Genomic DNA, 23,766 nt, shown 5'->3' with positions numbered 1-23,766 from the left:
TTTGAATCAGTAGTGAACAATACTTACCTGATCAAAATAATATAATTGTTGTTCACTGATTTTCAGCTGTTGGACTTAACCAATGAGCAATACAAGGTAGACTAAGTTATGCTTTCAGAACAAAATGTAACCATTATGAATCTTCAAAATGCAAAAATAAAAGTTGGATGAACAGGGTTGGGGAAGAAAGGAGAAAAGAACAGCTCGAGTTAAAAATAGAGGTGTTGATAGGAAACCAAGAAATATTGTTTATAGTGGATGGAAGAAAAGATAAAGGTATTATTTTAAGGTAATAAAAGTGTTCAACAGAGAATTTGAAAATTGAAATATAACAATGTTGGAAACTTATGGTGGTAAGAGAATGAGCTAAATCATCTACTATAGCAGGAATTAATGTATAAAATTGATAAATTAAGGAATAGAGGCAGAAACATTATTTATAGATGTGGACAAGGAAAATAACTAAAACTTTGGGGGTGGAACTGAAGATCCAAAGTTGCACTGATAATTTCAAACTACATTATTTTTGGTATGTTTTGAAATAATTTCATATTTAAACAAAAGTTGCAAAAAATAGTACAATCATTTCCCATATACCTTTCTTCAGATTTCCTTAATGTTACCATTTTATATAGCCAGTGATCAAAACCAGGAAATTAACATCAATATACTATTAATTAAATTATAACTATTAACTAAACTATAGACCGTGTCCAAATTTCACCAGTTTTTCCACTTTTTTTTTCTGTTCTAGGATCCAATCCAGGAACCCATTAATTCATTTAGTAATCATAAATCCTTAGTCCCTTCCAACCTGAAACAATTGCTAAGTCCTTTCTGATCTTCCATGACTGACACTTTCGAAGAACACTGCTCAGTTATTTTGTAAACTGTATTTTAATTTTGGTTTGTCTGATATTTTTTCATTATTAGATTGAGATTATGCATTTTTTAGCAAGAAGACCACAAGTGATGCTGTGCCCTCCTCAGTGCCTCATATCAGGGGGTACATGACGTCAAAATGACTTATTACTGGTGAAGTTACCCTTGATCACTTGGTTAAGGTGGTGTCTACAGGGTTTCTCCACTATAATTATATTTTTTCCTTGGTAAATAATACCTTAGGGGGGAAGCATTGAGAATATGCTAATGTCCTGTTTTCTTACTTTTGCCCACTTTAGCGTTCATCAGTGAGTCTTGCCTGCAACAATTATTACTGTGATGTTTGCCAAATCATGATTTTCAAGCACTCACTCCTCTCAAGTTAATTGGAATTCTTTTGTAAGGAAAAGCAGTCCCTCCCCTCCCCCATATTTATTTATTCAGTTATTTGTTTATATCAGTATGGACTAGTGGATATTTATTTTGTCCTATGGGTCATAATTCAATACTGTCACTATTTATTTTCTTGCTCAATTTGTTCCAGCTTTCACCATCGGGAGCCCCTTCAGGTCGGCAGCTGTATCCGTTTGATGTCCCTCTATCAGTTTGCAAGGACTTCCTTACTTCAGTGAAGTTATATCATTCATTTGCAATTCAGTTAGGTTAATTTTTTTTACTGTTTTTATGCCACTTTGGGTTCCCCCACATCCTGATTTATTTTTAATATTTATTTTTTGGGGGGGAGTAATTGAAATATCAACACAGTTGTGAGTCAGTGCTTTACGAAAAGGGTGTATTCGGAGCAGGGAGCAGGGTTGCTCCTTCCTCCTCCCCCACCGCTCCCTGCAGGAAGCTGTCCTTCCTAGCGTTGCCGTAACAATGTACCACTAACTGGGTGGTTCAAAAGGACAGAAATATATTGTCTCAGAGCTCTGGAGGCCAGAAGTCCAAAATTAATGCGCCAGTAGGGCTGTGCTCTCTCCCAACCCTTCCTCGCTGTCCCTAGCTCCTTCGTGGCAATCTCTGGCATTCCTTGGCTTGCGGCTGCGTAACCCCTCTGTGCCTGAGTTGCTGCATTATGTTCTCCCATGTCTCTGTTCACAGGGCTGTCTTCTCCTAAGGACACTAGTCACATAGGATTAGGGGCCCACCCTACTCTGGTATGACCTCATCTCAACTGATTACATTGGCAATGACCTCTTTTCCAAATAAGGTCACATTCTGAGGTGCTGGGAGTTAGGCCTTCAGCCTATCTTTTTTGGAGGAACACATTTCAACCTATGACAGTAACCTGTGACTTTAGTTTCCGGTGTATCTTTCCTGTAAGAAATACAGTAAGTCCTCACTTAACATCATAGATAGGCTCTTGGAAACTTTGACTTGAAGTGAAATAATGTGTTATGAAACCAAATGTTATCATAGGCTAATCGATATAAACAAGAGTTAAGTTCCTATGGCGTATTTCTGGTCACAAAACACCAAATTTCTAAATAAAGACTCCAAGCACTTCTAATATTAAACATTGAAATAAATGTGGGCTATACATACATTTAAGAAAGATTAATGAAAACAATTAGCCAATTTTTGGTGAATCAGTGCGTGACAGCGGTTGTAATGGTGGTGGGTAAAAGCAAGGAGTAAATGTTTGCAAAGTGAAAATTGTAAGGAGCACCTCCTCCCACCATGCTGTTAAAAATCAATCAATCACACATATGCTAGGCTTGCTGGACACTTTTGTACCCTATCATTAAGTGTCGTGCATTTGTATGATTATCGTCTACTTTACAATTTTTTATTTTACCATAATTTGTGTTAATTCATTTCTAACGTGTTTATTCCAGTTTAGGGTCACAGGTGGCCAGAGCCTATCCCGGCATTTCAGGGCACATTCGCACTCACTCATCCTGGGACAGTTGGGACATGCCGGTTCACCTAATGTGCACATCTTTGGGATGCAGGAGAAAACCCGAGTACTGGGAGGAAACCTGTGCAGACCTGGGGAGGATGTGCAAGCTTTGCACCGACAGTGGCCTCAGTCTGGAATTTTTTTTTTTTTTTTCTCATTAACCTTATGATGAAACATTTAAAGAAATGATGTTATTCAAGGAACTGCCTTACATATATATACTTCTTATATTCTTTCTTTCTTATATGCAGGGTAGCATACTATATACATCGACATACTATTGATGCTCTTTTGTATGTTATTTTTTTGCTTAACAATATGTCCTAGAGGCCGGGCGCGGTGGCTCACGCCTGTAATCCTAGCTCTCTGGGAGGCCGAGGCGGGTGGATCGCTTGAGGTCAGGAGTTCGAGACCAGCCTGAGCAAGAGCGAGACCCCATCTCTACTAAAAATAGAAAGAAATTATATGGACAACTAAAAATCTATATAGAAAAAATTAGCCGGGCATAGTGGCGCATGCCTGTAGTCCCAGCTACTCGGGAGGCTGAGGCAGGAGGATCGCTTAAGCCAAGGAGTCTGAGGTTGCTGTGAGCTAAGCTGACGCCATGGCACTCACTCTAGCCTGGGCAACAAAGTGAGACTCTGTCTCAACAACAACAAAAAAAAAAACAATATGTCCTAGAAATCACTTCATATCAGTTTTGTAGAGATCTTCCTGATTCTTTTATAGAGTTGCTTAGTACTCCGTTTTGTAGATGAGCCATAGTTTATTAAATCAATCCCCTATGCTTGAGCATTTACATTTGTATTTACCAGAAATGTTCCAATGAATAGCTTTGTACATATATATTTTCACATTGTTTGGAAGTATATCTTCAGGATAGAATCCTAGAAGTGGTATTGCTGGGTCAAATTGCATATAGAACTTTGTTAGGTGTTGCCAAATTTTGTTTGCAGTTTGCATTCCCTCCAGCAATGTATGAGAATGTCTGTGTCCTCACAGCCCACAGATTGTATACTCATGATTGTATATATCATACTTTTTTTTTGCCAATACGATAGATGAGATATGTTTAATTTAGTGTTATTTAATTTGCACCTCTCTGAGTGAATCGGAACACTTTTTCATATATTTGAAACATATCTTCCTCGTTTTTCTATTGGGTTTTTGGTCATTTGTCCCTTAACTTTTTTTTTTAAACATCCTTATTAATGTTATGATATACCATAAAATTCACCCCTTTCAAGTGTACAATTCAGTGGTTCTAGTATATTCATAGAATTCTGCATCCATCAAACACAATCTAAGGTTAGAATATTTTCATTAGCCCTGAAGGAAACCTTATACCCACTCCCTATTCTCCCCCAGCCCTCAGCTCCACACGTCACTAACCTACTTTCTGTCTCTATGGATTTGCCTATTCTAGACATTTCGTATAAACGGAGTCATACGATATGTGGTCTTTGGTGACTGGCTTCTTTCACTTACCACAATGTTTTCAAGCTTCATCCATGCTGCAGAATGTATCAATATTTCATTTCTATTGCCAAATAATATTCCATCCTGTGAATATACCACATTTTGTTTATCCATTTATTAGGCAACAGACATTTGGGGTGTTTCCACCCTTTGGCTGTTGTCATTAGCACCATTTTTTAAAATGTCCATTTTTGCTCTATGATTTGAGATGGTCAGCTTTAAAATCTACTAAATTTTCCATATGTACTCAGGTGTATTTCTGGGTTTTCTATTCTGTTTTAGTGGTCTATTTGTCTATTTATGTGGTACTATCACACTTTCAATTATAGAGGATTTACAGTCCAGTCTATTTTAATGTCTGATAGGGCTACTCATCTCTCATAGCTTTTCTTCAGTGTTTTCTGGACTATTCTTGCATTTCTGTATTTCCATATGAACTTTAATACCAACTTGTCTAAAAAATCTTCTTAGTATCACATTAGATTTTTAACTTAAGTTAGGGAAAATTGCATCTTTATAATGTTGAGTCATCCTATGCAAGAATAGGAGTCCTTCCATTTGTTCAAGAATGTTTTTGTACCTTTCAGAAATGTCCAATTACATTTTAAAATATACTTGTTTTTCAACTACTTTAAGGACTGTATTGGATTTTTAGGAATGTGATGCCATATAAAATGAAGACAATATATGCCATATTCTCTGCAGAACAAAGACCATATATTAAATGCTAATCTGACTCACATAGCAAGTGATGTTTTAAAAGCCTGTAGTCTGATTGACCAATGCCTTTGATGAAATTTTTATCAATGTCAGCTGTAGAAGGATGCTTTGGGCAGCCAGGAAATGCCAGAGATACAAGATTATTTTCTTTTTTGGATCTTCCTCTCAGTGCTCTGTAGGAATCCAGATCTTTCCCACCTAAACCATAAAATTTTTTGAGAAAGCTAAGAACCTTCTCTCTTCTTGAAGAGAAGAAAAGGGAGGCTGAGACTGATATAACCAATGAAGTCAATGATCTGAGACAAAAACTCTGAGAATAGAGTGGAGGAGAAAAAGAAAGTGAGTGTGTAAGGGTTTGTAGCCAGGACAGAAAGTCCTTGTAATAGAATAATTAGCATTGGCTATATTGAAAAGAATTTGCACATACACACCCACCCCCAGACACACACTGAAGACAGAAGATGACAGGAAAAAATTGGTCAAGACACAGAGAACAAAGAACTGAGAGGAACAGAACAAAGGCCCTGACTCAGCCACCCTAGCTAGAAAATCTACCAAGCCCCCTAAGTCTGGTGTTCTAAGCCAAAAGCACCGTGATACATTAGCCTTCTAATTAGTTGTAATGCTTAACTATTTAGAAAATTTTATCCATTGCTGGCATTTAAGTTATTTTGAGAATGTTGTTTACTACAAGTCCTAGTTGAAGAACCTAATAGTTTATATGAAAAAAATGCAAGTCTGGTTAGGTCCTATTGCCAATTAGTCCCCAAGTCTGGGATGGACAGCCTGCATTTCGTTTATCTACACCCATCCAATCTGGGAGAGAGAAAGGAACACCGACTATATGACTGATACTCCAAACAGAGAGGTTGCCTCCAAACCTCACCTGCAGGTCAGGCTTAGTGAGATGGAGGTGAGCTCCTTAGTTTTAGACACAAATTCCAAAGCTGTAGAAAGCCTGAGTCAGGAGACCACCCAAAGAGGCCGACTTCACTTCTAGATCTAGATCTGCTCCTAATTTACTATGTGACCAAAGGCAAACCTTTGCGGCGTCTTGTTTTATCTTTCAGCGCTATCAAATGAGAAGGATAACATGTACCCTACCTACGTTACTGGCATCTAATAAAATGAGACAATAAATACAAAAATACATTTGAGAGAATTGAAAGTGCTACCTAAGAGTGATTCAGTGAATTCTGTGTTCTAGCTCTCTTCAATGTCCTAATTAGGAAGAAAAGGAACAATTAGAAAGAGCTTTCAAACATACTTGTTATGGGTTTAAAAACTATCCCCTCAGTGGCTGAGTCACTCTTCCAACCTCAGATCATTTTAAAAGGGCTGGGAAACCTGTGTCCCACCAGCTGAAAAGACTTCCAAGCCCCCACGACTTGGCAAACGGGCTTCGGAACGAGGCCATCCCCACATTGTTGGCAGGGAAGGCTGAGGTTGAGTCAAAGGAAAAAAGTTACTGTGACTCTGGAAAAGACTCTGTAGACTCAGAGAAGTAGTGTCTGTTATATTTAACTAGGAATCCAATATAATTAAGGAAAACCTCACATTTATAGCTGTCCCTCTTGGTGTAAGCATATTTGTTCTCTGAGTTCATGCCCATGAATAGTAAGCATCTTTCGGGTAATTCAATACTTGGAAGTATTTCATGCCATAGAGATTTGTGAAATACATCTCCTACACAAGCCCCCAAGTGAAATCTCATGCAGATAAAATAATTCAAACAGCGACCTATGCGGCAACAAAGACAACCACTGCTCACACCAGAAACCGTCCCCGCTGTTTCTCTTGGTCTGCAGTTGGCTCCCGGTGAACAGAGCCCAAGATAAAATGGCAAGACTAGGGGCCGGGCGCGGTGGCTCACGCCTGTAATCCTAGCACTCTGGGAGGCCGAGGTGGGCGGATCGTTTGAGCTCAGGAGTTCGAGACCAGCCTGAGCAAGAGCGAGACCCCATCTCTACTAAAAATAGAAAGAAATCATATGGACAGCTAAAAATATATATAGAAAAAATTAGCCGGGCATGGTGGCACATGCCTGTAGTCCCAGCTACTCGGGAGGCTGAGACAGGAGGATCGCTTGAGCTCAGGAGTTTGAGGTTGCTGTGAGCTAGGCTGACGCCACGGCACTCACTCTAGCCTGGGCAACAGAGTGAGACTCTGTCAAAAAAAAAAAAAAAAAAAAAAAAAAAACATAAATAAATAAATAAAGACTAGGAATATTGGTCTTCCGGGCCTTTGGTCTCCCATTTCTGGGCTCTTTTCCAACCTAGGGGAAACGTCCCTTTTGCTAACCTCTGTTAATACTGGAACAGGTCTTACCTTTTAGTATGAATACATTTGGGGTCAGGAATCTTTTCCTTTGTATTATAATTTCAGTCTTAAGTATGGAGGTGAAAGGCCTTATTTGCTATAAAGTCCAATCATCAGCGAACAGCTTGGGGGAAACCCAGTTGCTCTTGGCTTTCATGAGTCCTGCTAGGGAGGCCAGCCCCAAGAAGGAACCATATTTAGTCATTTAGGGCACCTTAGAATCACTTAATGATTTGGAGTAGAAGCGCAGAGAGGAGAGTGTTGCTGCCTCCCGCCAGGGTTTGCAGGGTTTGCTGTCTTACCTGATCCCCCTTCCTGGAGCTGCCAGAGTCTTGTTCCAGGCAGTTGCTTGAGACCACACAGCCTCTGGTCCTGTCCCTGCCGAGCAGCCTGTACCCCTTTCTCCTTTGTGCCCTTTTAGGCCTCCCTAACTCATCTCCAATCTCTATCTCCTCTTCCCCGAGGGTCTCAGAGCCCATTCTCGTTGTGCTCCCCCCTCCCCAGGGCCACCTGGGCGCTTTAGGTTTCCCCACCCACCTGAACTTCCTTAGGGAGGTAATAGGGCTGTTTCCACAGGTGCAGGGCTGGAGCTCTCACAGCCCAGCCTTCAAACAGCTGGATGCTAAAGTGAAGTGTGGAGAGAGGACCCCTTCGCAGCCAGGCGCTGCAGGGTCTCAGATGGGAGTGAGCACAGAGAACTTTGGCCTGGCACAGGGGAAACTGGGAATGGGAGCCTGGGTCATCAGTGGGCATCAGGCCACGAGTGTGCACACATGTGTGTGCAGGTGTGGGTGGGAGGTTAGCCCTGAGCAGAACGGGGCACCAGGGGAAAACTGTTGGCAATAATTGCAGATCTTGGTTTAGCTAACAAAGAGGGAAGAAAAACCTAAAAGCTGGTTGTGGCCAGGAAAATGCTACCAATTACAGTCTTTCTAGTTTTCCCCCACTCGCCACTTAGATTATTCTATTAAATATAAAATGTAATTACATTTACTCAGAAGTGTTTGATAATTCGATCAGCTTTTGTACTTTGCTGCACATATAATACAGTCCCCTCATGGGCTCACGATTATTTGCTAACCTCTAAATCTCTACACACTTTTAGAGCCACAGCTGCCTGCCGCGGCCTCCCCTCTGATGTCTCCTTTTGCGAACTCCATAGTCCCTTTCCGTTTCAGTGGTGGCGCCAGCACTCCCCAGCTGCCCAGTCGGAGACTCAGGTGTGAGCCTGGGCTCCCATCCGTGCCCGCTGTGCCCTCTCTCCAACACCAAGGGCAGGATTAGCCTCCCTGCTTCTCTCCCTTCCAACTTCTCAGCCCTGACTTCAGACGCTCTCATCTGTCCCCTGTGTCACTGGAATGCCTGCTCCCAGTCTTGCTGCCCCTCGAAGGGCAGAACGAGCTTCCTACAGCACACGTTCTATCACACCATCCTTCATCCTGTAACTTTCCCATGGTTCCCCCATTGTGGACAGGATACAGATCAGATTCCTCTCGCCATCAAATCTCTACTATTTCTCCAACCCAACATAATCTCCGCTATTTCATTCATTGGGAGTAACGCATAATGATCTCTGATGAGTCCTTTGTTTTATTTCATGCTAACTTTCTTTTTCACAGGCCACACGCACTGCTGAAAATTAGAGGGCTGGTTCCAGTTCAAAGTCTTTAACCGGGCTGAGCTCCATCTGTAGTCTATTAGCCCTCCTGATCGCATTTTGTTATTCTCCTTGCACCAGAAAAAACAAACAGATGCCTCTCCCACAGTCTCTGCCTTCCCCTCCGTGTCAGAGGTTGGCTCCCAGGTGACCCCCTGTGACCCTGTGGAGCTCCCTCCTCGGTGGTGGCTTTACCCTACCAGTTGTCCTGTCTCATCACCACCCCTGGTTTCTGGCTGTTGCTTTTTCTTTTTTTTTTTTTTCTCCCCAAGACGCTTGGGCTCAAGCTACCCTCCTGCCTCAGCCTGAGTGGCTGGGATGACAGGCGCATGCCACTATGTCCCGCTACTGGCTGTGTCTTTCTGCTAAAGCACCGCAGTCTCTGCCAGCCTCCCCCATCCTGGCGATGCTTTGTCAAGGTCCTAGTCCTGGCACTCCACACTGTTCCCACACGTTTGCTTCTGTCCACAGCTTCCATGACCTTCAGTACGGGACACTTTGGTATCATTGTTGGGGACCACCTCAGCAAAAGGGAGTGGCTGTCGGCAAAACTCCTGCTCTATCTCCAGCAACTACAGTGGCACTCTGGGTGACTTAGAGGCTTGACCTACCTCCCCATAAGCTGCATCAGCCTCTCACCCAAGCCGCTCCCAGTAAACACAACCTACATGAAAACAACACGCTCACGGTGCAAACACAGCGCCCCTTCCAACCACACCACTGTCCTTGAGCTTCTAAGCATAAATTTTGGAATTGCCAAAAAGTGACTCTGTAGATCAGCATGTTGCTTGGTTTTCAACATTTGGCTCTCCTGGAGGAACTTCTTCCGAGTCTCTGGGCTTGCTGGAAGTAAAATAATTTAGCACATCACCAGGTGAACCACCTCTAGCTGCTTCTCACTTCCCTTAGGCCCGTTGATTCCAGGGCTGTCCGACATGGTAGCACCACCAGTCACACGTGGCTATTTGAAATGTGGCCAGTGTGAACTAAGATGTGTTGTCAGCATAAGATAGATACTGGATTTTGAAGATGTAGTACCTGAGTGGAAAGTGGAAAATATCTCATTAATAATTTTATATTGATTATATATTAAAATAATGTGGATATATGGAGTTAAATAAAATAGATTATAATTATGTAATTTCTTAATTTCTTTTCATTTTTTAAAATGTGGCTACTAGAAAATTTAAAATGACATGTCTCCTGCTTCCTGTGACTGTCGGATAGTGCCGGACTGGGCCTGACTCAGGCTGGGGTCTCAGACGTGTCTGAACGCACCTCCCACAGGTTTGCAGTGTGTGCTGCGTATTTCTCCCTTCCCCTGCCCTGGCAACGTCTACGTTGGTAACTAGAGGTCTTGCCAATGAATCCCAAATGCCTTTTCACATTGTCCCCAGATGGAGACGGGGTAAGTAAAGTGAGCCCCAGGGGAACCACAGATATTCCAGAGTCCTTGTAGTGACAAAGTTAATACAGCTTTCTCTTTTCTCTTCTCACACTTCTTTTGAAGAGGTAGACGGGGGGAAAAACATTACTGAATTCCTCACAGCTGAAAACCACGGCCCTTCAACATCGATTCACAAGCACTGCACCATTATAACAAACAGCAATACTAAAAAAGCAAACCCAGTTGGCTGCTGTCTATACCGTTGAGAGCTTGGTTATCCCTTTGAAGGGCTAAATGTAAGATACTTCACTGTCATCAAGTCTGGAGGAATATTTATGCTATGCTTGGACTCATGCCCAGTGACTGGGTATTAACAGAGTCATTAATCTGGATCATGTTTTCAAGTCTAGCATCAGTGAAAATCCTGTTTGTTTAAACTGAGATTATCCTTAGTTCACCGTGCTCATTACCTCTAATTAGTTTGAGAGAATATGCTTGAATCTCTCATTTACAAAATGTACTTGTTAAAGTAAAACAACCCTTGGGGAGGCATGGGGTCAGCCTTGATGATAATGGATTGTTTTTCATAAGAGAACTTAAATCAGGTCCCAAATAATGAATTGCTCATGAACCCACAGTTGTGGCTTTAATCTCTGGTTAACTTCATAAGGAGAAAAAGTCTGCTCCAGAGTCATGTGACTGCACAGGAACTTGCAGTCACTCAGGGGCGTTTCGAACCCTCTGCCCTTCCCTCCAGAGCTTTAGAGTAGCCTCAACACACCTGTAATCAATGATCCGCAGCTCTGGACTGTGAACTGCTTTCTCCCTTCATAGCTCTGTTTTGGTTGGGACCCCCCCCCATAATCTTGATTATGATTTTTACTGGAAAGAAAACCAACCTTCCAAACAAATAAAAGCAGCAGCTATGGCTTCTTCTTTCTCCTTATATAATAAGAAAGCTGACAAGGATGAGTCAAATCTAATTTCAGGACAATTCAACCTTGATGCTATTGAGAAAAATGCAAACCAATGGCTCACCTGAGAGTAATGACTTGGGAATTTACGGCTGCTGACATTGAATTCTGCCAGCTGATGTTAGCATTACTTTATCTATCTGGCTTTTCATGAGCAAAGAATGGCAAACGAAACCACATAGTATAACATTAGCTGTATTTAAGTGTTTTTCAAGCTGAATCTCCACAATCTTACTTTTCTATCCTTTACCTTTACCTCGTGTGGAGGCAAGGTAATATTCTAGGCAAGATCTCATGTTCCCCCATCCTGCAATTTGTGAATGTGATAAAAATCTCACTCCCATGATTGTGTTATGCCTTCGGGACAGTTGACCTTCAAAAAGGGAGATTATCCAGGTGGGCCTAATCTATCCAAGAAAGCCTTGACAAGCAGAGAATTTTCTCCACCTGGTGGCAGAAGGGGCCATCAGAGAGGTGTGGAGCATGAGAAGCCTTTTTGGCCGGATGATGGAGACTGCCAAATGCTGAGGAATGTGGGTGATGTCTACAAGGTGAGTGCCTCTCGCTGTCATTCGGCAAGAAAACAAAGACTTCAGAACTACACCTACTAGGGAACTGGATTCTGCCAACAACCTGAAGGATCTTGGGAGGAGGTAAGAGCCCAGACATCTTGATTTAGGCCTTGCGAGACCCTAAGCAGAGAACCCAGCCGAGCCCAAGTGGACCCTGACCTACAGAACTGTGAGGCAGTAAGTGGGAATTGTTTTTAGCTGCTAAGCTTGTGGCACTTTGTTGAGTAGCAAAAGAAAACTAACACACCTGGGTCATTTCTTTGTTGGATTCCATCACTGCTTTTCTTTTTCATTGTGGTTCATAAATTCGCTGAGTTTACAAGCTGTGTGGCCTCAGGTGTATTACTTGTCCTTGAGCCTATAAAACCTGCCTCAGTGAGTTTTTATGAAGATTAAATGGGATCCACATAAAGTGTTTACTGCAGAACCCAGGAACCAGCAGGGTCTCAATCAAACTCCTCTGTGCAGGAATATTTATATGGTCCCCAAAGTCTGCCGAAATAGAGCTTCCTGTATATCACTGCATGGTTCTGGGCACGTAGTAGGTGCCCTGTACATGTGCGCTGAATGGATTCTAAACACAAACAGTATTTATCAGATCAAGGTCACATTCATTAAAGATTTGTGTTGGGAAATGAACATATTAAGATGTGTACAAAGTAGCCTTTGTCCTGAAAGAAATGTGCCCAGAAGTGTGTAGAATTATATAAACAAAGAATTGCAATACAATGTCACCCATGTTCATATATACTGAGGCCAATGCCGAGGCCACAGTGCCATTCCACTGCATCCAAAAAAAAGGAGTGATTTATCAAGTAGAAATGAGGGGCGAAAGCTTTCCAGGTAGAGCAGGTGCAGAGGAGTTTGCAGTGATTAGAGGCTGGAGGGGGCCTGAGTGAGGTATGATGGAAGGAGGAACCGAGACTGAGGACGGATTGCATTCCATGCTAACGGGGTTGGGCTTCATGCTCTGGGGAGCTCCCAGAGGTTTTTTTGGCAGTAGAGACCTGGTCAAATCTGCATACTATTAATAAAAAGGAAACAGCGGTTGTGATGGAGGGACTGCATAGGATGGATGGCAGGGGAAGAGACCGGCAGAACAGAAGCAGGAGGCTAGCACAGGGGTAGTCTTTAATCTTCAAGGAAAATACACAGAAATCCACTGAGGTCCTTTCTTCACAGAGAGATCCTGAGATTCTAACACCTTAGTTTAATATCACTTGTAAAATAAATGTGTGCCCTGGTGAACAGCAAAGCAGGAACTTCCTGTACAGGTGAGGCATGGTGTGGGCTGGCTACTGCCCGAGCTGGTTAGAATGGGAAAGGTGGAAGCAGAGGGCAGTGGCCTGAGCCCCAGCCAGTCTGCACCGTGGGGGAAACACGGGGCTGGAATGGCAACTTCCTGGGCTGGCTTGAGGAGCTGGGGTGGATCCCTTTCTAACCGGGAAACTTCTCAGTGCCCAAGGAGGAGGAAAAGATAAAATACTTAGTTCTGAATTAACATTCAGAACTCCCCAGAAACAATGGTATGAATAGTGGTTGGCTACAAGGCTGGCCTCTTTCACGAGCAGAAGTGTGTCTGAATCCAGTCCATTCGTAACTTTATTTTGTTGTCTTCTGGATATTTCACTACCAACTAGACTTTTACAACATTAACTTTGTGTAAAGTGGAGATTATGTGTGGTTAAGAGTTTATAATCATGTTAGTTTATCAGACATAAGTTCAAGATTGTCTTGAGAGCTGGGCATGGTGGCTCATGCTTGTAATCCCAGCACTTTGGGAGGCTGAGGTGGGAGGATCGCTTGGGCCAGGAGTTCAAGACCAGCCTGGGCAACACAGACTCTGTTTCTACCAAAAACCAAAACAAATAAAGATTATATTCAGAATTTCATGTGTCGCTGCAAAGGACTAGACCAGAAGACATCACCCAGCCTATTGGCTTGGAAAAATTTCTCTTTAAAAATGAACCACAGTTTTGCTTTTTAAATTAGAATAGAATTTTATTTGTGGACTCAAGGTTTTAAAAAAATCATTTTATACTTTATGCAATAAATTTTGATACATCAATCTTGATATATATTTACCATATCAGAAGATCTTCAAAAATAATGTCAAATAGTTTATAATCAAAAGAATTATGTTTAACTTGGTATTTATATGGAATAACTTCAACATTATAAATAAAACACTAAAACAAATACCATTTAAATTTGACTTATGATGAAGTGCATCTGTAATACATTTATCTGTTAAAATGTTTTAATTAGAAAAAATATAGGCTTAAATTATGTGCTTATAGTTTCTAGAAAAGTACGATATCCTTGCTTTATGAAAATGACCCTGCTGATTCTCCAGCAGTAGAATACATCTGGGATACTTTTCTATTGAGGATGAGGGGCTGTGTTTCTCCATGCAGGTTTCTTCTGGACTGTCAGCCCACACCTGGGAGGCCAGGGGGGTGAAGGTCTGTGGCTGGGGGCTGGCAGGAGTGAGTCTGGTTTCATTAACACCATGTTTTATCTGAGTCACAGGATCATTCAACTGAGTATCAGTCAGATGAAAAGAAAGCTTTATATTTTCTCAAGCTCCCATATCTGCCATATTTCACAGAAGTGATATTTAAACAATCATGTGGTAAAATCTTGTTTTAACAAAAAGTTTTCACATTCAATTCTACATAATGAGGACATTTCCAAAATGCATTGGCCCATATTAACATTACTTTGCTGATGATGTGGAGAAAATGAATTCTGATGGTAAGATCCATATATAGAAAAGCATATGTATATATATCTTTATTCAACATCAGCTTCATTCCTACTTCCTTGTCTATCAGAAGTCACTTTATTCTTAAATAGATTCTTCTTTGGGAGTAGAGTCAGTTTGTACACCTGATTTGACAAAACGTGACGGTTGGCACTAAGCATCTTCTGATTGTGTAATACTTCACGAAGCACTTTCCAATTTCTCATCTCTCTGGAACTTAGGATGATCTGATATGCCAATGAGGGTAGGCAGGATTATTCTCATCTGACAGATGAAGAAACATGAGTCCAAAGAGAGTAAGTGAGTTGCTTCAGTTCACACGGTTGGAAAGTGACAAAACCAGGACTACACCTGGTGCTCATGCCTGAATGCTGGTTGACATTGGTGAAGACAAAATGCAGGGTGCCTTCATCTGGGAATTGCTTTCCCTAAACCAAGCTGATGATGTGGTGTTTAGAAAGTGGTTTTGCTACTGTCACATTTGAGATCTCTACCAAGTGTTGACAGGAACTCATTCATGTTATGCCCCAACAAACTTAAACCAAGAACCGGAGTACTTTTTACAATTCTCACAGAGTGTGTGTGTGTATATATATATATATATATATATGTATGTATTTAAGAAAATTCATAATATATATTTACAATTATTTCTACATATCAAGATACCATATTGAGAAACAGGTTTACTTTTTTGTAAGAGCGTTTGCTATATAATCATTCCAATATAGGTATGAAACATATATTCTTGGCATACTTTATCTTTGCAGGTATACTGCGACCTAGAACATTTTCTCTTTTGCTTTATTCTGCTTCCCCCTACTTTTGATTGTTTACAAATTCATTTAGACATTTGTAGGTTCCTTGAGGATAAGGACTGAGCTAGATTTCTTTGAAGCTGACAACTCTTACCCCAGGGCCTAGCACAGCGCTATGCATATAGCAGGCATTCAATAAATGTTTGTTGAATGCATGCATATGGTCTTTATATATTTCAATTTGGTTAAAGTAGGATTATACCTGTAGCATTTTGCCTAAAGAGTTTTGGATTTGTAATAAAACATTTTCATGGTAAACAGTATTTTTTAAAAGCATAAGAAATACGGCAATTTAATACAAACTATGCATTATAGCTACTCTTTGGTTATTTTAAACAAATTATTTGGTTTTTTTTTTTTTTTACTAAAGTAATACTAAAAATATAAAAATGCAACTACAGAAATTAGCTTAAACTGTAAACATAATAAACCCTGTAAACATATTTACTACATAATTGTACAAGTATAAAGAATGTCTAGTAAAGGCAAGTACTATCCATTTAACTCAGTTCTTCAAGGCATATTTAAAAATACTGCTTTGTGGAGCTTTAGTTGAATGTTTGAAGAGAAAGGCTTTAATACTTTTTACCCATTGCAAATGTGAATTTGCTTCACACGTCTTATGAACCACATGTTTAGTAAAACTGCATATTAGCAAAAGCCAAATACTTTTAAAGTGAAAAAGTAAACAATCTTTTGCAAGTGAGTCAGTTGACTAAAAATATAGGTAACACACTTTCCAAGGTTCTTCTAAAAATCTGGGCAGTAAGGTGCATTAGGCAGGTCTACAAAATAATAAATAGCTGCAAGTAGCACTAAATACATTGTAGGTTACTCAATAGCAAAGTATTTTTTTCCCCAAATTTCAGTTTTCCTTTTCAAAAAGCATCAAACTTTCCACACATGACACTTATCACAAATATTTCACAGTTATAACTTCAGTAGTTTAAGAAAGAACCGCTTGGCAAATACTATACAAGAGGTAAATGTCAAGGATAAAACTCACTATTTCAGGCACACAGGACTTGCATACTATAGTGTGAACTCCAAAGATATAACGAAACAACTGTGTAAATGCCACACCGGTGAAATGATTTTTAAAAAGTGATTGAGATCATGGTAAAATTGTCATACTGTTTCTTCCAATGCTTTTATATGATGTCCTCCAATATCTGGGAAGAATCAGTGGCCAAGTTTTAGTAGTTCCATGGAAAATTTTAAGCCAAGATTTTGCTTATAAAACTGCGGCAGTAAAAACACCATAGATTGTTATTTGCAGTCTAATCAACTCCATCAAAACCCTGAGTGTTTTCAATTGCCATCTGAAGTTTATCCCATAATTCTTCAAATGACTCATAGGGTGGCAAGTCCAAGCGATTAAAGCTGAAGGAACAGAGAGGAACTGGTTACGAAAGACACTGACAAAGTATCGCTCCAGCAAACACAGCGATGCTGCTACTCATGATACGTTCCAACAACACGAAAAGACGTGTTCTCACCAGGGGTGGTGTAAGACATGGAGTTAGCCTCTAGGGATGGACTCACTCCCATGACTCCTTGGTGAAGTTCTCCTGCCCCCACCTCCACCTCCAAATGTCTAGGTTGCTCTGCCATCTCAACCTCCCAAATGGAAAGTTCTGGTCCCTCCTGGGATGGCCTATCACTCATGAGATAGAGGCAACATACGGTCAACAGTTTAGATGGGCCTCTCTGATCTTCAGCTACCTGGACGTCAAGTCCAGATTGACCTGGTTAAAGAAATAGCTGTTCCTGGGTTAGCGTCGCTGACTCCTTATCCATAGCTGCCACTGACACAGCACAGACGGGGCTAGACTTGCTGTAGCTAGACTAACAGAGGAACTTTGCTTTCTAGGGATTGTTCTATGAAGGTCTAAGCAACTGCTTACCAGGTATGAGCTCTTGGCAGCTTTTCAGGGGTACCCCACTGTTCAACTGTAAATGACTGTGGTCCATTTGAGCCTATAAGGAAAAAGAATTTCTTTGGTTTCATTTACTTTATACAGAAATCTGCAGGCATTTCATAACCCACTTTTTCTAGTGTAGAACTTACATATACAGGGAACTAATTTGTTCGGTTTTTTTAAACTTAAATGAACACTGTCCTATGCTTGATGGCTTCATTGTTCAGCTAGGAAATGAGGATTCCTTGTCAGGTCATTTGTGACCACCGTATCACTCTGCCTTGCTGTTTCCTGGCCCTGTATACAATTTCATTTCCATGTGCAATTTTCTTCATGGGTACACAGAGAAAATGAGCATTTTCTTTCTTTCTTTCTGTTGAACAACCTTTGAACTTCATGAACTGTGCAAAATATGGAGCACTTCATGAATTTGCGTGTCATTCTTCTGCAGGGGTCATGCTAATCTCTGTATTGTTCCAATTTTAGTATATGTGCTGCCGAAGCAAGCACTTTCTTTCCCTTTTGAGTACCACTGAAAATAGCTTTAATTTTTTCTGCTTATACAAATAATCTCCCTGTAAAAACTTACTGCAATAGAGTAAAATACAATGAAGGATGTAAAAAAAAATCACCTCGAATCCTACCATTAACTCTGGGTATATGTCCTGTCATGACTCTTTTTGTGCACGTGCATAAATATAGAGAGAATTTTATGTGCATGTGATCATGTTATACAGTCTACAATTTTCTTTTATTATGGATATTTTTAGAAATTGTCTGTTTCCTCAGAATTTTCACTTAGTTTTTCCTTCTCCAACCCTCAACGTCCCCCAACCACCAGGTAATCAATTTTGACGACCCAATCTGTAACATTCTATACTTTTCTTCATGTCTTATAATCATTGCAAGTGTGTGTGTGTATTTGCCAGAAATAAAGCCTAACTTTTCACATATCATCCATCACAATTATTTTCACAGTTAAAATTTTAGTACTTTTGTCATTGTTTTTCAAAACATGGAATCATATGTATTTCTGTCTCTTGATTCTCTTACCTAAATAATCCATTGTGAAAACTCAAATAACATAAATTTAACATACTTTTTATTGGCTATACAATATTGCATTGTAATATTAACATTTTGTGGCAACTTCTTTCTGTAAATACATAAGAATTTGAATGTATACTCTAATACAAACAACTTTGGCTCTGTGTGCAAGGAAATTTGTCCCAGATTCCAAACAGTGCTGGAAATCAGTGGATGGCTATAGGCCTGAGTTGCATAAAAGAGGGAAGAGGAGCTAGAAATGGCATTTGCTTGCCCTGCCTAGATTTTTTTCTGCTAACTGGCTAAAGTAGAGACGAGAAGAAAGGAGTCAGAAGAAACCACTAAAAGGACAAAGGCTAAGAAGTCCAATTAGGCAAGGAATGAGCAAGTAGCAAAGCTAACCACTGTGAGTGGTTACTCTAGGCAGAGAAGTGGCAGCTGTTTGACCGGTTCTGCAAACACACATAAATGAAGCTTAACAAGGAGACCAGGTTTGTCAAAGAGAGAGGGGGAAGGCAATCCCATCACATGGTAACAGCTTCTATTTGCATGAAAAATTCAGCTTAGCGATATTCTAGGCAGCAGTTCCTGACTTCTGGTTCCCAGAACAATTCTTATTTGTTGTTCTGAGTAGGGCTCTAACTTCCGCTACACGTTTTCTAAAAGATTTATTCCTGCTACCTTTAAAAGTAAATATCATTCCAATAAATGGAATATGAATCAATATGAGAAAAGTTGCTATCATCTACATCAAAAACAGCACTTTTTAATAAAATGCACCTGTAATGTGTCAATCAACTGAAAAATTTGATAGGATGTACAGAATTTCACTTTATAGAAAACTACATTAACTATTCTGAAGAAAAGATATGCAGTCTTGTCCCTAGTCCTGAGGAATAAGAAATAGCGGCATGGCTTTCTCTACCCTTCAACTCTCACCACAAAAGAAAAAAAAAAGATTTCATGATCAAAGAAGTTTTGAAAAAAGGTTTTTTTTTTTTTTTTTTTTTTTACAGTAAACGTTCTGAACAAGTCTTGAAAAAATCTATTTGTTTATGCCAGCATTTCCCCAAAGGTATTCTACTATGATAATCTTTGTTTTTTGTTGCATACTTATTAACCTTCTGTGGAACTTTAAATGCTTCCCTCGACTATCACACTCAGGTAATGGTTTTTCTATAATGGAACCATAGTGGGAATAGAATTTAAAGTTCAAGAACAGAGCTCTTTGATGTTTCCAGTTTTCTCCTTCATTATCTGATTAGAAGGTGTAAGTATATCTTGGCCTACTTCAGTGTATCTGATTGTATCATTTACAAATCTTAATTCTTTTTAATAAGCTAAATGTTAATATAAATGATAGACACTTAGGCTGGGCATGGTGGCTCACGCCTGTAATCCTAGCACTCTGTGAGGCTGAGGTGGGAGGATCGTTTGCGCTCAGGAGTTCGAGACCAGCCTGAGCAAGAGTGAGACCCTGTCTCTACTAAAAATAGAAAAATTAGCCAGGTGCAGTGGCGTGTGCCTGTAGTCCCAGCTACCTGGGAGGCTGAGGCGGGAGGATCACAGGAGTTTGAGGTTGCAGTGAGCTATGGTGATGCCAATGCACTCTAGCTGGGGCAACAGAGCGAGACGAGCTTAAAGACTAATCAGACCTGAAAAAGACAAGTGGCATCACTCCATTTCTTTAATGATCCATGGAAAATCCTTACCATATAGTTCAGCAAATCCATTCATAGGCACACGGGACGTGCCAGTGACAAACTGAAGCAATCTTATTCTTTTTTCTGAATCCATCATTAAAACAGCCTGAATAAGATAAAAATGTCATTTAGGGAATAGCACTGGAGAAAAAGGTAAAACAATTATCCTGAAAAATATGTTACCAGAATTTACTTAGAGCGTTAATAAGCACTTATTAAATTTGCATGTTTCTTTTAGTTAAATTTACATTTATGGGTAGTTTATAAAGTTCCTAAAAATGACAGCTCCTTAGAATGGGATTATAACCTAATGAAGTAATAAAATTTATCTTCTCATGTGATGCATGGCTTTTTAAAAATTGTATTTATTGATACCGTTGAATGGCATGCACATTTACCTATGAGAAAATTTAAAGGAGCCATGCAGGAGTCCTTAAAAATACACTGCAGGTTACGGCAAGTTCCTTAGAGTGTCCACTGTAATAGCAAACCACGTGCCTAGCTCAGCCTGTCATTACCACTTACTACATTCTGAACGCTTTACTTACCTAGTTATAAATATTACAGAGGTTGGGACCATACCCAGAAGGGGGTGTGTGTGTGTGTGTGTGTGTGTGTATTACAAAATCAAAGATAATTTTTGCTGGATTATATTTTTCTGTATTATGTAGATATAATCCACAAGTACAGTTAATCAAGAGTGGACTTAAATATGATTGAATCTATCAAAAAGTACGTTATGAAAATATACGTTCTAAGGTACCTTCCAAAACCACTGGATGACCTGGTGGTTGACACCGTAGCCGTTTTTGTACTTCGTATGTTCTCTCCAGTCGTTCACATCCACATCTCCCAATCCACACATAAGAAGCTACATCATAAGAAACGTCAAACTGTAAGCAAGAAAAACACTAGGTCCAGAATTCCTCTTGTAACGTAAAAATAATATTTCTTACCTCTAGTTCATTTTCATCAAAAATTTTGATGAGATCCTGTGGTATCAGTTCAAAAAATCCCTAGAAGAAAACAATGTATTTAAAAACCTGGTCGGCAGGCTCAGCGGACGTTCCCCTGCTTCAGCTTCCGAGCGCTGTTGGAGAAACCCCACATCCACACGGATTCCTACCGCTCTACACTCATGGGCTGTTCACTGAGATCTCAATATTGGCAAGAAAATGTTTGTGTCCACAGTGTGTTCTCTCTCATTTACTCCTCAAAGCGCCTGCTTTAAAACTTCCCTGTACTTCTCAAGCCCTTCTTCACAGTAGTTAAGTTCCATTTGAGAGAGACAATAGGCAATTATGTGGGAGGGAACTCCCTCAAACTTCTGCAACCTACGTGCAGACTGTCACCTGTATCCATCGTGGCCTCCTTCCCACTGCAGTGGCAGAGAGGGGTCCCTCCTCGTCCCGGCCAGCCTCCCCCTGTGCTCCACCTGCTTCCTCAGGAGGGCCTCTCACTAGACTTCTCTCTCTCCACTGGCTCACTCTTTACTCATTTAAATGTGTTCAAGCCATATCTACCTTAAAAACAAGACAAAAAAGCAAATGCCTGCCTTCCTTTCTCTCTTCACAGCCATGTTCTTGATGGTGTTGTACACTCCCAACCTCCTGCTCATCTCCTATCCATCCCCCAACCCACTGCGGTCTGACCTCGACACCACTGCCTCCCTGAAACTATTCTGGAAAAGGTCAAAGACAGCTTTGCAGCTGTAGCTAATGAACACTTACAATCTCTTGTTTGACTTCTTTGCAGTATGATATTGTTGAAAACATCTTTGTTCTTGAAACTGTCTGCTCTTCATACCTTTATCTGTCTGCCTTGAATTTCCTTTGAAGTCTCCCTTTTACCAGCCATTCTCAACTGTCCATTCATATAAATGATCCATTCAAAACAAAACTGGAGATGCTGGTGGTCCCAGGTCTCCATGTGTGGGGAATCCACTACCACTGCTCTTTCACGTTTTCCATCTTAAGTCCACAGCTTCCCTACATGTGGGCAGATGATCCCCAAATCCATACTGCCACCCCAGATCTCTGTCCTTTAAGGCTCCCTCCCTGAACTTCATTCAGATGCACACACAGCTCTGTTCCCAGCACCACCATCTCATTCCTGTCCTTGCCATTTCTCACTAGGATTACCGTGGCACTTTCCCAGCTCTGCTGGGGAGTCTCTGCTGCTACTTTTGCCCTCCCCTAACTCACTCTACATACCACTTCCAGAACGATCTAAAATGTAAATTGAATCCTGCCATTTTATTGTTCCATAGCCTTTTAAAAATTTTTATTTCTTTTAGAGATGGGGTCTTGCTCTGTTGCCCAGGCTGGAGTGCAGTGAGGCTGTAATCGCTTGAGCCCAGCCTCAAACTCCTGGGCTCAAGTGATCCTCCTGCCTCAGCCTCCTGAGCTGCTGGGACTACAGGCACGAGTCACCTTGCCCGGCTATGTTTAATACATTTAATGCCACCTTCCTTCCCCTCACTAGACTCAAGAGAAAGCTCCCAACTCCACTGCTTAACAAACAGGCTCTTTAAAATCTGGTCTGCTCAGCTCTTCAGGCTTATTTTTTCCCTCCTGCATCCTCTTATCCAGCACGATAAACCGCTTACATCTTCTCGTATGTGTGCACAGCCTATCTTATTGCCAGACTTCACACAAGCTGTTCCCTCTGCTTAGAATTGCATTTCCCCCTGCTCTAGGGTCAGCTAATTCCTCTAGACCTTCCTCATCCCTTCCTCTGCCTATTCCAAACCTCTCTTCTGTGCTCACCTGTGTATTTTACTTTTTAAATCCTATGTTCCTTGACAGTAGGACCTATGTCTTTTTTGCCTAGCACAGCACCAGACACATACTGCTTGATATTGAATACATAAAAGCATGTGATACATACTTAAGTTAGCTTAAGAAATGAGTGCTCTGATAATAGCCTATATATCCACTAATTGGGGAGGTTTAAATAACTTATGAATTTATATTATGAATAAAACACAGCAACAAAGATAGCTATATATTTTGACACGTAAATGTCTCCAATAAATATTTGATAAGGGAAGAAAGCAAGTCACAAAACAACATGTGTGACGGGATCCCAATAAACAAGATATTACACTGTCCCTATAGCACTCTTGTGCCTTTGCTCTCCTGAGGTTGCTCAAGGTGAGAGTGGGATTGGTAAAAGTGCAGAGGATGGGGGCTGAATGTTTATGGTCTAGATTTTTTGAAAGATTGAATTTTAACAGTGAGCAGCTAAAATATTCATCTTGTTAACATACAATATAATTTAGAATGCTTTTATAAAGCAAGCTGTATACTTGTTTGTGTCAGATGTGATGAGGCCCTATATTTGAAACTTACGGATGTACTCTGAAATTATAGAAGAGCAAACAAAAGAAAATGAATACCTCTTTAAAAGCAGCCATTTGCTTCTGGATCCGGTTTACAAATCGCCATTGTATTACAAGACTAAAAAGAAACAAAACATTTCATTCTTTTTCACATGAACCAAGAAAAAATTTTAAGGCATGTTTATTCCAGTTAGAAACAAAACATAATGACTAGCTTAAACCCAAAGCAAAAGCTGAATATGAGTGTGCTAGACACTGCATTGTTATGGA

General features: G+C 40.5%; 1 protein-coding gene and 1 non-coding gene across 3 annotated transcripts in view; both read right to left on the bottom strand.

The window, feature by feature from the left end:
* Positions 1-16,501: 16,501 nt before the first annotated feature.
* The window catches only part of NEDD4 (NEDD4 E3 ubiquitin protein ligase), a 65,469-nt gene continuing 58,204 nt past the window's right edge, over positions 16,502-23,766 (bottom strand). For both annotated transcript variants that reach the window (XM_069459562.1, XM_069459569.1), the window contains 6 exons: positions 23,554-23,614; positions 21,110-21,169; positions 20,917-21,024; positions 20,163-20,259; positions 17,389-17,461; positions 16,502-16,864 (listed from right to left, as the gene is read on the bottom strand). In XM_069459562.1, the coding sequence (XP_069315663.1) occupies positions 16,762-16,864; positions 17,389-17,461; positions 20,163-20,259; positions 20,917-21,024; positions 21,110-21,169; positions 23,554-23,614 (502 nt within the window). In that variant the 3' untranslated portion in view covers positions 16,502-16,761. The remainder of the gene's footprint in view (positions 16,865-17,388; positions 17,462-20,162; positions 20,260-20,916; positions 21,025-21,109; positions 21,170-23,553; positions 23,615-23,766) is intronic.
* LOC138381034 (U6 spliceosomal RNA) lies at positions 17,810-17,913 on the bottom strand. Its single transcript, XR_011232988.1, has one exon. It is a non-coding gene; the product is annotated as a U6 spliceosomal RNA (small nuclear RNA).

The sequence above is a fragment of the Eulemur rufifrons genome, chromosome 2 (genome assembly GCF_041146395.1).
Source record: "Eulemur rufifrons isolate Redbay chromosome 2, OSU_ERuf_1, whole genome shotgun sequence".
NCBI classification, from domain to species: domain Eukaryota; kingdom Metazoa; phylum Chordata; class Mammalia; order Primates; family Lemuridae; genus Eulemur; species Eulemur rufifrons.
This window is presented reverse-complemented; position numbering and strand designations above follow the sequence as displayed.